At 49.7% G+C, this 12,094-nt stretch overlaps 1 protein-coding gene across 6 annotated transcripts in view; it reads left to right on the top strand.

The window, feature by feature from the left end:
* ARHGAP17 (Rho GTPase activating protein 17) overlaps positions 1-12,094 on the top strand; it is a 96,775-nt gene that overhangs the window by 56,328 nt on the left and 28,353 nt on the right. For all 6 annotated transcript variants that reach the window (XR_009864745.1, XR_009864744.1, XM_062180676.1 and 3 more), the window contains exons 7-10: positions 2,057-2,168; positions 6,265-6,333; positions 6,497-6,578; positions 11,496-11,623. Coding sequence is in view for 4 of the 6 variants with exons in the window: in XM_062180676.1 (XP_062036660.1) it covers positions 2,057-2,168; positions 6,265-6,333; positions 6,497-6,578; positions 11,496-11,623 (391 nt within the window). In the remaining 2 variants the exon portion in view is untranslated. The remainder of the gene's footprint in view (positions 1-2,056; positions 2,169-6,264; positions 6,334-6,496; positions 6,579-11,495; positions 11,624-12,094) is intronic.

The following is a 12,094-nucleotide window of genomic DNA, read 5'->3' as shown; positions in this document are numbered from 1 at the left end:
TATATCCACTATGCCAGCCCCATGAATATTTCATCTTTACTTGTACTTATTCCTGTGCTTTTCCATGGAGGAAAATGATGTTACCTGACCTTAGGTAGGGACCCTTAATATACCAGATATTTTCTGCATACACATGCATACATAGATATTTGTGTGTCTCCTTGACTTCGTATGCCAGTTTCACAAGGCATCCAGTGTTTATTGTTTTACTTTTACAGATGAAGCAGCTGAGGCGCGGAGGTTGAGTCATTAATTAGGTCACACAGCTAGTTTAGTTGGGCACGTGGGACACTGCAGTCCGGGCTCTGCCAGCAGCGTGGCATTGCTCGTGGTGCACCTGCAGACTCCTGCGGCCTCTCTGTCGAGGAGTATGTTCATCACATCAAGGACGTGAAGTGAGTGGAACATAACTCTGCAAGGGAACATAGCCACCTGGGAAACCTGCTAAATTGCCAGCAGGAGCCTTCATGCTGCCGTTGTTTACGATCTCTGTTTCTTTCTGAAGTGTTAGGGAGCTAGCATTGTGGCACAGGGAGTTAAGCCACTGCTTGGAACATTTGGCATCCCATATCTGGGTGCCTGCTCGAGTCCTGGCTGTTCCACTTAAACCCAGCTTTTCCTAATGCTCCTAGGAAGGCAACAGCTGGTGGCCCCAATGCTTGGGCCCCTACCACCCATGCGGGACACTTGGATGGAGCTCCTGGCTCCTAGCTTCCTCCTGGCCCAAACCTGGCTGTTGTCGTTTGGGGAGTGAACAGGGGATGGAGGCATACTCTCTCGCGTGCACGCGTACCGTCTGTTTCTTCCTCTCTGGCTGTCACTCTGCCTTCCAGATAGATAGACACATAGACATAAATAAAAAATCTGAAGTGTTAGGACTTTCCATGACTCCAGACATACCCATATTCAAAGAGGTCAGTGCACATTTGAAAATAAAAACGCTTTATTCTAACCTGCCCCCCTCCTATTCCTGCAATATAATCCCACCCCTTTTAAATATTTATTCACTTATTTGAAAGGCAGAGTTATAGAGAGAGAGAAAGAGAGAGATCTTCCATCCATTGTTTCACTCCCCAAATAGCTACGATGACTGGGGCTGGGCCAGGCCGAAGCCAGGAGCCCCATCCAGGTCTCCCACGTGGTTGCAGGGGCCCAAGGACTCGGGCCATCTGCTGCTGCTTTCCCAAGCACATTGGTAGGGAGCTGGATCAGAAATGGAGAAACTGGAACTTGAACTGTTGCCCATATGGATGGCAGCATAGAAGGTGGTGGCTTTATCTGCTACAGCACAGCACTGCCTTCCTGCCCCAGTGGTACTTTTTTTTTTTTTTTTTTTTAAGATTTACTTATTTATTTGAAAGGCAGATTTACAGAGAGAGAAGGAAGGAGGGGGGAGGGAGGGAGAGAGAAGGAGGGAAAATCTTCTGCTGCTTTCCCAGGCGCATTAGCAGGGAGCTGGATCAGAAGTGGAGCAGCCAGGACTTGAACTGGCACCCATATAGGATGCCAGCATTGCAGTGTGTGGATTACACCACTGTGCCACAACACCGGCCCCAGTATGATTCTGTTTTAAAAAGTGCGTTCACAGTTCCATGGTTGAAGTTCTGGCTTTTCCCTGGTGAAAGGAATCACAGGTGACAGAGCTGTCATGAGGAGTCCTCCATAGCACAAGCTGGCCACGGGGTCCACAGGGAGCATTCCAGATCAGAGCAGGAGAGAGCTGAGGGGTGTTTCATGGCAGGATTCCATGACTGGGCGCACAGGGAAGGGGTTACGTGGTTTGCTTTGCAGCACTGGGTTTGTGTGAGACAAAATGTGGTCTGTGATGCTCACAGCAGACAGGTACCCACCGCGTGACAAGAGGCCTACCAGGGGCAGCTAATTCTCTTCTTGTCTGCTTCCATCCTTGGATGCTGAGAGAGGCTGCTGTTCAGTGTACTGCTACCCAACCCAGGGAGAACACGTTTAGGGGAGGATCTCTGTCCTTAGGCCTGGCTCTACCGTGCTGTGCACATACAGCAAGTTCTCAGCTCTCGATCCCCCTTTTGTTTTACAGGTGGAACCAAGCTCACAAATCTTCAGGAACCAACTTTCAGGGGCTTCCATCGAAAATAGATACACTCAAGGAAGAAATGGATGAAGCTGGAAATAAAGTAGAGCAGTGCAAGGTACGAGAACTCCTTCATAAACATGCACTTGCATCAGTCTTTTGTTTTTACAAATAGCGTAAAGGTTAAGTATTGGAAATTGGTTAACATTTTTTTTAAAGATTTATTTATTTATTTGAAAGTCAGAGTTACACAGAGAGAGGAGAGGCAGAGAGAGAGAGGTCTTCCATCCAATGGTTCACTCCCTAATTGGCTGCAACGGCCGGAGCTGCGCCATTCCGAAACAGGAGCCAGGAGCTTCTTCTGGGTCTCCCACATGGGTGCAGGGGCCCAAGGAGTTGGGCCATCTTCTACTGCTTTCCCAGGCCATAGCAGAGAGCTGGATGGGAAGTGGAGCAGCCGGGACTCGCACCGGCACTCATATGGGATACTGGCACTGCAGGCAGCGGCCTTACCCGCTACGCCACTGTGCAGGCCCCTCTCTGCCTTTTAAATAAATGAATAAATTTAAAACGTTTTTAAAAGGAGATAAAAAAATCCTGGCAAACAGATAAATAAAAACAATGCACCATAGCCACAAAAGTAGATCAGTAGAATAGTATCAGGTTTCTAACGTGAATGTACAGGATTTACTATGCTGTAAATTAGTTTTCTTATTCACTGGGCAGGGAAGGATTATTCTATAAATGTGGCTGGAACAATTGGTTTGTAATTTTGGAGAAATAAAACTGTAAGTTAAGTTCCAGATTAGTTAGATGGTTAAGTGACCTGTGAAATAGATGTCACTCCAGTGTTATTTGACATGGTAAATAAAGAAACAGGTCTTGTTGAGCCTTGGGATCATTGATGTAGACTTTTCCTGCTATTACTATTCATCATTGTCCAAAAATTGGTCTCTCTGTTCTACTAGGTAGCATAAGAAGTATCATATTGTAGTTTTTAAGAAAGATTTATTTGGGGCCAGCACTGTGGCACAGCAGGTTAAGCTGCCACCTGCAATGCTGGCATCACATGTGGGTACCAGTTCGAGTTCCAGCTGCTCCACTTCTAATCCAGCTCCCTGCTAATGTGCCTGGGAAAGCAACGGAAGTTGGCCCAAGTGCTTGGGCCCCTGCACATATGGGAGAAGTTTCCCTTGAGAGTGGGGGGAGGTTACGCATGGTGGATTGATTCCTCATGTGTTGTATAATTTTGTGTTGTGAAGTCATTTTAAGAAGGTCATTATCGGCCGGCGCCGTGGCTCAACAGGCTAATCCTCCGCCTTGCGGCGCTGGCACCCCGGGTTCTAGTCCCGGTCGGGGCTCCGGATTCTGTCCCGGCTGCCCCTCTTCCAGGCCAGCTCTCTGCTGTGGCCAGGGAGTGCAGTGGAGGATGGCCCAAGTGCTTGGGCCCTGCACCCCATGGGAGACCAGGAGAAGCACCTGGCTCCTGCCATCAGATCAACGCGGTGCGCCGGCCGCAGCACGCCGGCCGCGGTGGCCATTGGAGGGTGAACCAACAGCCAAAAGGAAGACCTTTCTCTCTGTCTCTCTCTCTCACTGTCCACTCTGCCTGTCAAAAAAAAAAAAAAAAAAAAGAAGGTCATTATCTCGGGGATTCCTGGGGATTGAGAGTAAGTCTACCCAGAGAGTAATACTAATCCAGTTTCATTTCAAAGTTTAGGGCTTCCCAAACCACAAGTATGGTAAATTCAGATTTCAACCTCTGAGAAAAGCAGCCCCATGTTTGTGAAGTCTCACGATCACTGTGAGTTCCTATTGTTGTTTTAAACATTTTAAAAAACGTGGGGCCAGCAATGTGGCACAGCAGGTTAAGCCTCTGCCTGAAGTGCTATATCCGAGTGCTAGTTGGAGTCCCAGCTGCTCCACTTCCCATCCAGCTCCCTGCTATTGCACCTGGGAAAGCAGAAAATCGCCCCAGCTACTTGAGTGCCAGCCACCCACAGGGGAGACCTGGATGGAATTTCAGGCTCCTGGCTTTGGCCTGGCCAGCCTCAGCTACGGCAGCCATTCGGGGAATAAACGTGTGGATGGGAGCGCTCTCTCTGTCTCTCCTTCTCTTTGTCATTCTGTCTTTCAAATGAATAAAATCAATTTTAAAGAGTTTTTTTTTTTTTTTTGCCTTTCATTGAATGGCAAAGTGAGTATTAGAGATATATCCATCTATCTGTAAAAAGATGCAGACATATGTCTTCCTTTGTGTGTGTGTATATAATATATATATAGATACAGATTTTCTAATATATAGGAATTCATATATTTGTACAAAGATTGAAAAGACATGTCCAATTGCCTGTTGTGTTACTTTTTTAAAAGTTACTTAATTTTTATTATAAACAATTGATTTATATTAGTTAAAATATTAAGAAATATAAAATAGATGGAGTGCCTGATCAGCACCAGCTGCAGCTGCTGACCCCACTTCAAGCTAATGCAGGCAGTGGTGATGGCTCCAGTACTTGGGTCTCTGATACCCACATGGAAGATGTGAATTGAGTTCCTGGCCCTGGTCAGGGCCCACTGCAGGGATTTGGGGGATGACCCAGCAGATGGGAGCCTTCACGTCAGATGTCTGTCTGTCTCTGTTGCTCTGTCTCTGCCTCTTGAGTGAATGAATGAAACTTAAGAAAATGTTATTGCCAAAAAAGAGAACAGTATGTAGTGAAGTCTTCCACTTTTGTTCTCCTAATTTCCATTTCTCACAACAGGTAACTACTGTCACTAACATTTTGTTTTTTCTTCCAGACATATTTTTGCATATGTATAACAAAAAATACAACTTTTTTCCTCTTTTTTAAAAAAAATTTACTTGAGAGGTAGAAAACACACACACACACACACACTGCTTCACTTTCTAGATGCCTGCAATGGTCAGAGCTGGGCCAGATCTAAAGCCAGAAGCTTAGACTCCAGTCCAGATCTGCAGTGTGGGAGGCAGAACCTAATTACCTGAGCTATCACCACAGTCTACATTAGCCTCCCAGGGCCTAGGTTAGCAGGAAGCTGGAGTCAGTAGCTCGGGGTGGGTAAGGAACCCAGGCACTCCAGTATGGGACATGGGCATCCCAGCTGGCGACTTTAGCTACCAGGCCAAACACCAGCCCCTTTTCTCCTTTTTTTTTTTATCACCTCAAAGGTCATATACCATGAGTACTGTTCTATACTTTACTTCTTGGTATATTAACAATGTATCCTGGAGATATTTCCATGTTAATCCCTAGTAAGTTCTGGTTCTTTGTTATTCTTTTTTTTTTTTAACTTTATTTTTTATTTTTTTATTTTTTGACAGGCAGAGTGGATAGTGAGAGAGAGAGACAGAGAGAAAGGTCTTCCTTTTGCCGTTGGTTCACCCTCCAATGGCCGCCGCGGTAGGCGCGCTGCGGCCGGCGCACCGCGCCGTTCCGATGGCAGGAGCCAGGTGCTTCTCCTGGTCTCCCATGGGGTACAGGGCCCAAGGACTTGGGCCATCCTCCACTGCACTCCCTGGCCACGCAGAGAGCTGGCCTGGAAGAGGGGCAACCGGGACAGGATCGGTGCCCTGACCGGGACTAGAACCCGGTGTGCCGGCGCCGCAAGGCGGAGGATTAGCCTAGTGAGCCGCGGCGCCGGCTTGGTTCTTTGTTATTCTAATATATGACTGAACCCTTCAGTTGGTAGATATTTAATCTGTGGCTGTTTCTATTACTTTTTTTTTTTTTTTAGAGATTTATTTATTTGAAAGGCAGAGTTACAGAGAGGCAGAGGCAGAGGCAGAGAGAGAGAGATTGAGAGAGAGAGAGAGGTCTTCCATCTGCTGGTTTACTCCCCATATGGCTGCAATGGCAGGAGCTGTGCCTGATCCAAAGCCAGAGGCCAGGAGCTTCTCCTGGGTCTCCCACATAGGTACAGGGGTCCAAAGATTTGGGTCATCTTCCACTGCTTTCCCAGGCCACACCAGAGAACTGGATCGAAAGTGGAGAAACCGGGACTTTGAACTGGTGCCCACATGGGATGCCGGCACTACAGGCAGCGGGTCCGGCTTGACCCGCTGCGCCACAGCGCCGGCCCCTCCTTTACTTTCTGATCTCAGAGCTCACAGAGGTTGTAACAGAGATTATAGTTCATGCCATTTTCTCTTGCTGCTTCTCCTGTGACACACCTGCTCCTCACTTACCCAGGATCAGCTTGCAGCAGACATGTACAGCTTCATGGCCAGAGAGGGGGAGTACGGCAAGTTCTTTGTCACGGTAAGCACCTTCCCTTGGTAAAGGCTAGCGCACTGTACAATTGAGTCATTTTAGCTTTTTTGCAAAAAAAAAAAAAAATTCATTTTTAGTTTTGCTCAGCGTTGTGTGTGTGTCCATCCGATGCTAACGTTACTTTTGTTTTTGAATGTGGGTCTGTTCTCAGTTATTAGAAGCCCAAGCAGATTACCATAGAAAAGCATTAGCAGTCTTAGAAAAGGCCCTTCCCGAAATGCGAGCCCATCAAGGTAATGTAACCCGCGTGCTGGCCGATGCCTCCTCCTTGCCTCCGCGCCTTCCGCCTCTGTTCTTCTTCCCCTGACTCCTTTGCATGCATTTCCTTTGGATGAAGTCTCTCTGCCTGGGAGGGCTCTATGTCCCAGCATAATTTTGTCTTTCTTGCTGCATTCTCTAATTTCTTCCCAACACAAATTAACATACTAATGGAACGTTTGCAGTTCTTCTGAAACCTTCAGCTGGCCCCTTTGGGGAGTGTCTGCTTTTCTGTCTTCCAGGGACTGAAATTTGTAGCACCTGATTATCCTTTGGCAGATCACTTATTTGTTCCATAGTGCTCAATTCTGGTCCTGTGATTTCAAATGCATCAGTTCTAGGGAAGATACTGTGGAATTCCTCAAAGAAAAATGTCACTTAATAAGTGGGACTGCCTTGTAAAATCATGAACGCTTGTTCGTCTTCACCCAGAGCTCTTGTCCTCATCAGCACTAATACTTTGTCAACCGTGTTGCAGATTTTATCCATGAGTTGTGAGTGGACTGGACCTCCCACTGATGCCTAGTTTTAAGTAGATGTGTAAAGCATTTTTTTTTCTTTCTCCCTAAAACTTTTGATTCTACCTGTCTCTGGTTTATCATCACTTACCAGCAGAGATAAGCAAAATTGTTGAGGCAGAACTTGCTCTGCTATCTTTAGTGCTATTGCTACTTGACTTGTGGTATAGACCTGATGTTGGAACTTAGGTTCCCCCTGCGGAAGCCTGGACCTTGGGCTGAGAGGGGTCAGGCCAAGTGTGGAGTGTGACGACTGTGTGACCGGGAAAGCCAGTGGGCAAGTGGGTGGGTGTGTATATGCTCATACGTGGCGTCCTCAGGCATGCTGCTCCTTCTGTCCCAAATGTTAGGAGATCCTAACAGCGTCTGGCTTTGTGCCTGAACGTTGTTGAAGTAGGGCATTAGAAACTCCTCGCTCTTGCCTGATCCCGTAGCCAGGTCTTCAGCAGTCTCACATGCACTGTCTGATCTCCTCAGCCAGTCATCACTGGACAAGTTGTCCTTGTTTCTTCAATGATCCAGTTTCTCGGTTCATGGATGATGGTGTTGAGTCACAGTGCAAAGGAATGAAACTGCTGGCCAGCGTCCAGCCTTCCAAGGGACTGACACCAAGAACATGAGTTTATGAGACACCTGTTGAAGGCTGGGCCCCGCATGGGACAAAAGAGCGGACATCATCCTTTTAGGGGCTCAAAGTCTGACTTGGAAGAATTGCCTAACAAGCACAAAAAAGAGAAGATTGGATTTCTCCCTCCCTTTCTCCCTCCTTCCCTCCCTCCCTCTTCCTCTCTCCCTCCCTCCCTCTTTCTCTCTCCCTCCCTCCCTCTCTCTTACTCTCCCTCCCTCCCTCCCTCCCTCCCTCTCCCTCCCTGCCTCCCTCCCTCCCTGCCTCTCTCCTTCTCTCTCTCTCTCTAAAACATTTATTTGTTTGAAAGAGTGCAGAGAGAAGGGGAGGGACAGAAAGGTCTTCTATCTGTTGGTTCACTACCCAAATATCCACACCTGTCAGACCTAGGCCAGGCTGAAGCCAGCAGCTCCATCCGGGTCTCCCATGTTGGTGGCAGGGGGCTCAAGCACTTTGAGACATCCTTCACTGTTTTCCCAGATGCATCAGCAGGGATCTGGATTGGAAATGGGGCAGTGGGACTCGAATCAGAGCTCTTATACAGGATGCCGGCATCACAGGTGGTGGATTAACCCACTGTGCCACAAAGCCAGCGCCAAGACTGGATTTCTTAAGCTGTCCTTTGTGAAAAAATCCCCATCCTCTTTGCCCCTGTTTTTCCTAGAGAAAGGAATATGTTAGAAAGTCATGGTGGGCAGGGAAGATTTAGGATGGAACAGGAAAAGCTGGAATGTGGGGAGGCAGCAGTGGAGGAAGTGTGGCCCATGTCTCTTTCTAAGGTCACCCCCTTCCCCGAGATTCTCAGTTCCACCTCCTCTTCTTTTGTCCTCTTGGTTTTCGGGTGCCCTTGCTGTAGGGAAAATGTGTGGCTTGACCCTGTGCCCCTGGGGACTTGCTCACCTTTGCTTCTCTGGCTGGCTCTTTGGCTGACTCCTTCCCACCTGCCGCCTCCATCCTCTTAACCCCTCCCACCCCTTAACCCTTTGTAGACTGCTTGGTTCCCCCAGTCACTCTGCTGTCTCAAAGCAAACACAACACGTTATAAATCCCACAAGACCAGCAGCATCCTGGGGCCCGGCGTTTGGCAAGGCCTGGGCCAGCACTTCCTTGTTAATGTCTCCTCCTCGCATTTGATGGTCCTCATTTTGTGTGGGGACTCTGATTTCTCCCTTTTCAGCCCCCGGCCTGGAAGCTAGCCTTTTCTGAGGTCTTGTCCTTGCTCCTGTCCTCTTGCTCTTCCTTCGCGTTGACATCCTCGCCTCACACCTGCAGCCTGTCCAGCGTCAGCCTGATGACGACAGGCACTCACCTTAAGCACCAGGGCTCTGCGAAAGCACCTGGCGCCTCCCCAACTCAGACTGCCCCTCGCTCCCTCCTTGGCTCCCCAACACCAGCTCTCCACACCTTCCAGGTTTGAAACCTTGGAGCCTTTCTCCCTCATCTCCTGTCGCTGGACTCCCACTGTGCCCTGTGCTCTGCTGTCCCGTCCCCACTGTCCCCTGCACCGCGCTCTCTTCGCCTATGTGCGAGCTGTGGGATAAAATGTGCATTGCCAGCCCCGTGACGCCTGGTCTTTCCCCAGCTGCTGCCCTCCACAAGCTGTGCTGGGCTGTTTCTTGACCTCTTTTCTCCTGTTCCTCATGGGAACCCCCTCTGAGAAGGCTTCTCTGACAGCTGAAGCCAGCGTCACCACTTTGTCGCCTGAGTTGCTGTAGCCTTTGTGGCTTACATCAGAAGGCCTATCTTGTTAAGCAAATTCTTTAAAACAAAACAAACAGTAGTTGCCATCATTTAAAGAGTGTTAATCCCGGTATCCGACTCCTTTTGAAAGCTCAGGTCTGGTGACACTGAGTGTGCGGTGCCGGGGAGCAGCTGTCACAGTGACAGCCGTGCACGCCCCACGCTGACTTCTGAGCTGTGCCGCTTACCTGGCCCCTGTTTGCGACCCGTGTCTATACCATTGACCTCCATGACCTAGCAGATACGTCTCGTCTTGTTCATCGCTGTTCCGTGTTCACCTGTATGTCTTGTATTTTCTTCACAATTTGATTGCTGTCATGCTGAGGGCAGGGCGTCTCCATGGGCTTTGTTGTGGGCGCTTGTAGGTCTGTTACTAGAGAGGCCAGTGCTGGAGGCGGGGTTTGCCTTAGGCCCTGTCTCTAGGTCAGTGATTCTTACAGGCACCCTCGGCCAACGTTACACAAGGTGAGGGGCAGGCACACACTTCAGTGTTAACTAGAAGGTTCTGGCAGAGGTGCAGCAGGTGGTGGAGGCAATGGCAGGTGTCAGGTGAGAATTCCGCCTGGTGGTTCTGATGTATCCCCTAGGGTACGAGTGGTGTAGCCCTATCAGCCTTTGTTTTGAGAATCACTGCTTTAAAACAGAGGGACAGAGTATTCCAGGTAAGATCTGACCTCCAAGAGAACCGTCAGAGTTCTGTCTTCTGGAAAGGCCCAGAAAAAAAAAATGAATTCTTTATTTTTTCCGTTAGAAATTCCCCTGGACCAGGGCAGGGGCCAGGCCAGAGCCAGGAAGGCCCCGACTGCTCTGTGCGTGGCTGGTGGCCGCTCCTCCTTTCAGCCCACTGCCTAACTTCCCCCTCTTGCTTTTCCCATCCATTTCTAACGTGGCCGCAGCTCTCGGGCCTGTGGGATTTCGTTTTTCTTCCTTCCCCTCTGTGCAGATTCCATTATAGGCCGTGTGCCCCATGGAGATGGGAGAGTGAAGAGGGAGCCCTAGGCTCACTAGCGCCTCCTTCAGTCCTCCCTTCTAATAGCACAGCAGCAAAAGGACAGGCAGGTGTTAAAGGTGCTGAGAAGACGTGCGCCCCCTGGTGTTGGGCAGGGTGAAGGGCAGCTCCCCGAGTATCTGTCACCTGCTAGTTTGCCCTCCTGTGCTTCTCAGCATCTCAGCTCCTGCAAGCAGGCCACACCCAGCAAAGCCTCCTGCGCTCCGCTCCTAGGTCCGTTTTCTAGATGCTTCTTCCTGTTTTCTCGCTTTCTTGTATATATTCCTGCTAAGCCGCCTCAAATCTTTTGTGGCATGAAGCAGGGCATAAGACAGGAAAATGCTGTAAGAATCGTACTCTTGCTGTCAGCCCAGCTTTCAGCTTAATGTGCCGTGGGGCTGTAGCTGCTGCGTTGTGTTTTTTTTTTTCCTCCCACTCAGCAAGTTTTGGACCTGTGTAGGGATGCAGCATTCTGAAGCACTGCATGTCGTGGAGATGTGGCACCCGACACCTGGTCGCCTGGGCCATCTCCAGCCCCGGAGGACAGATGCTTGGCTTGTGTTTGAAATTTTAGGAGATGATTTCCATTTGCACATTGAAGGAGCCTATTTTGTGTCCTCCAGCTAGAAGGTCGGTGCTGCTCTGCATGGCTAAGATAAATGTCAAGGAAAACGGTGTGCTCAGGTGTATCCTCATTTTAACGCACAGCAGCCCACCTGGTACATGTTCATGTCACGTGACACCGGTGCAGGTGCACTGTGGAAGCCCCTGCTGGGCAGCTCCTTTTGGGTACTGCATAGGCGTGCTCAGGGCCTGCATTCCACCAGTAACTGCCCCAGCCTAGCACATACTTTGTGCTCCCGTAAATGGTACATGAAAGCGAATAGAGCAGGTGTTTCCCCTTTCCCCAAGCCTCAGCTGCTGGTCTGCTGGAAAAGTCCCCTGGTGGTAGCTGGGGGAGAAAATTGCTTGGTGAGACCGGATGTTGTCGGGTGTCTGACTGAACGCTTTGCCGCTCTAGATAAGTGGGCGGAAAAGCCCGCCTTCGGGACTCCCCTGGAGGAACACCTGAAGCGCAGCGGGCGCGAGATCGCGCTGCCCATCGAAGCCTGCGTCATGCTGCTCCTGGAGACGGGCATGAAGGAGGAGGTGAGTGGCGCCTCCAGGTCCTGCGAGCCCAGCCTCCCTGCCTCTCCTCTGCCCGAGTGCCACGCCCCACTCCCTGCCCTCGCTTTGTGTGGTGTAGACCAGAGCCTTGTATATTTGGTCACCATGCCCTACATTTTTTTTTAAAGATTTATTTATTTATTTGAAAGTCAGAATTACACAGAGAGAAGGAGAGGCAGAGAGAGAGAGAGATCTTCCATTGCTGGTTCACTCCCCAGTTGGCCACAGTGGCTGGAACTGAGCCAATCTGAAGCCAGGGCTCAGGAGCTTCTTCCGGGTCTCCCACGTGGGTGCAGGGACCCAAGGACTTGGGCCATCTTCTACTCCTTTCCCAGGCCTCAGCAGAGACCTGGATTGGAAGTGGAGCAGCTGGGACTCGAACCAGTGCCCATATGGGATGCCGGCACTGCAGGTGGCAGATTTACCTGCTACACCACAGTGCTGGCCCTTGTG

Source organism: Lepus europaeus, chromosome 21 (genome assembly GCF_033115175.1).
Source record: "Lepus europaeus isolate LE1 chromosome 21, mLepTim1.pri, whole genome shotgun sequence".
NCBI classification, from domain to species: Eukaryota; Metazoa; Chordata; class Mammalia; order Lagomorpha; family Leporidae; genus Lepus; species Lepus europaeus.
The sequence above is the reverse complement of the archived record's forward strand: the minus strand, read 5'-3'. Positions and strand labels throughout refer to the sequence as shown.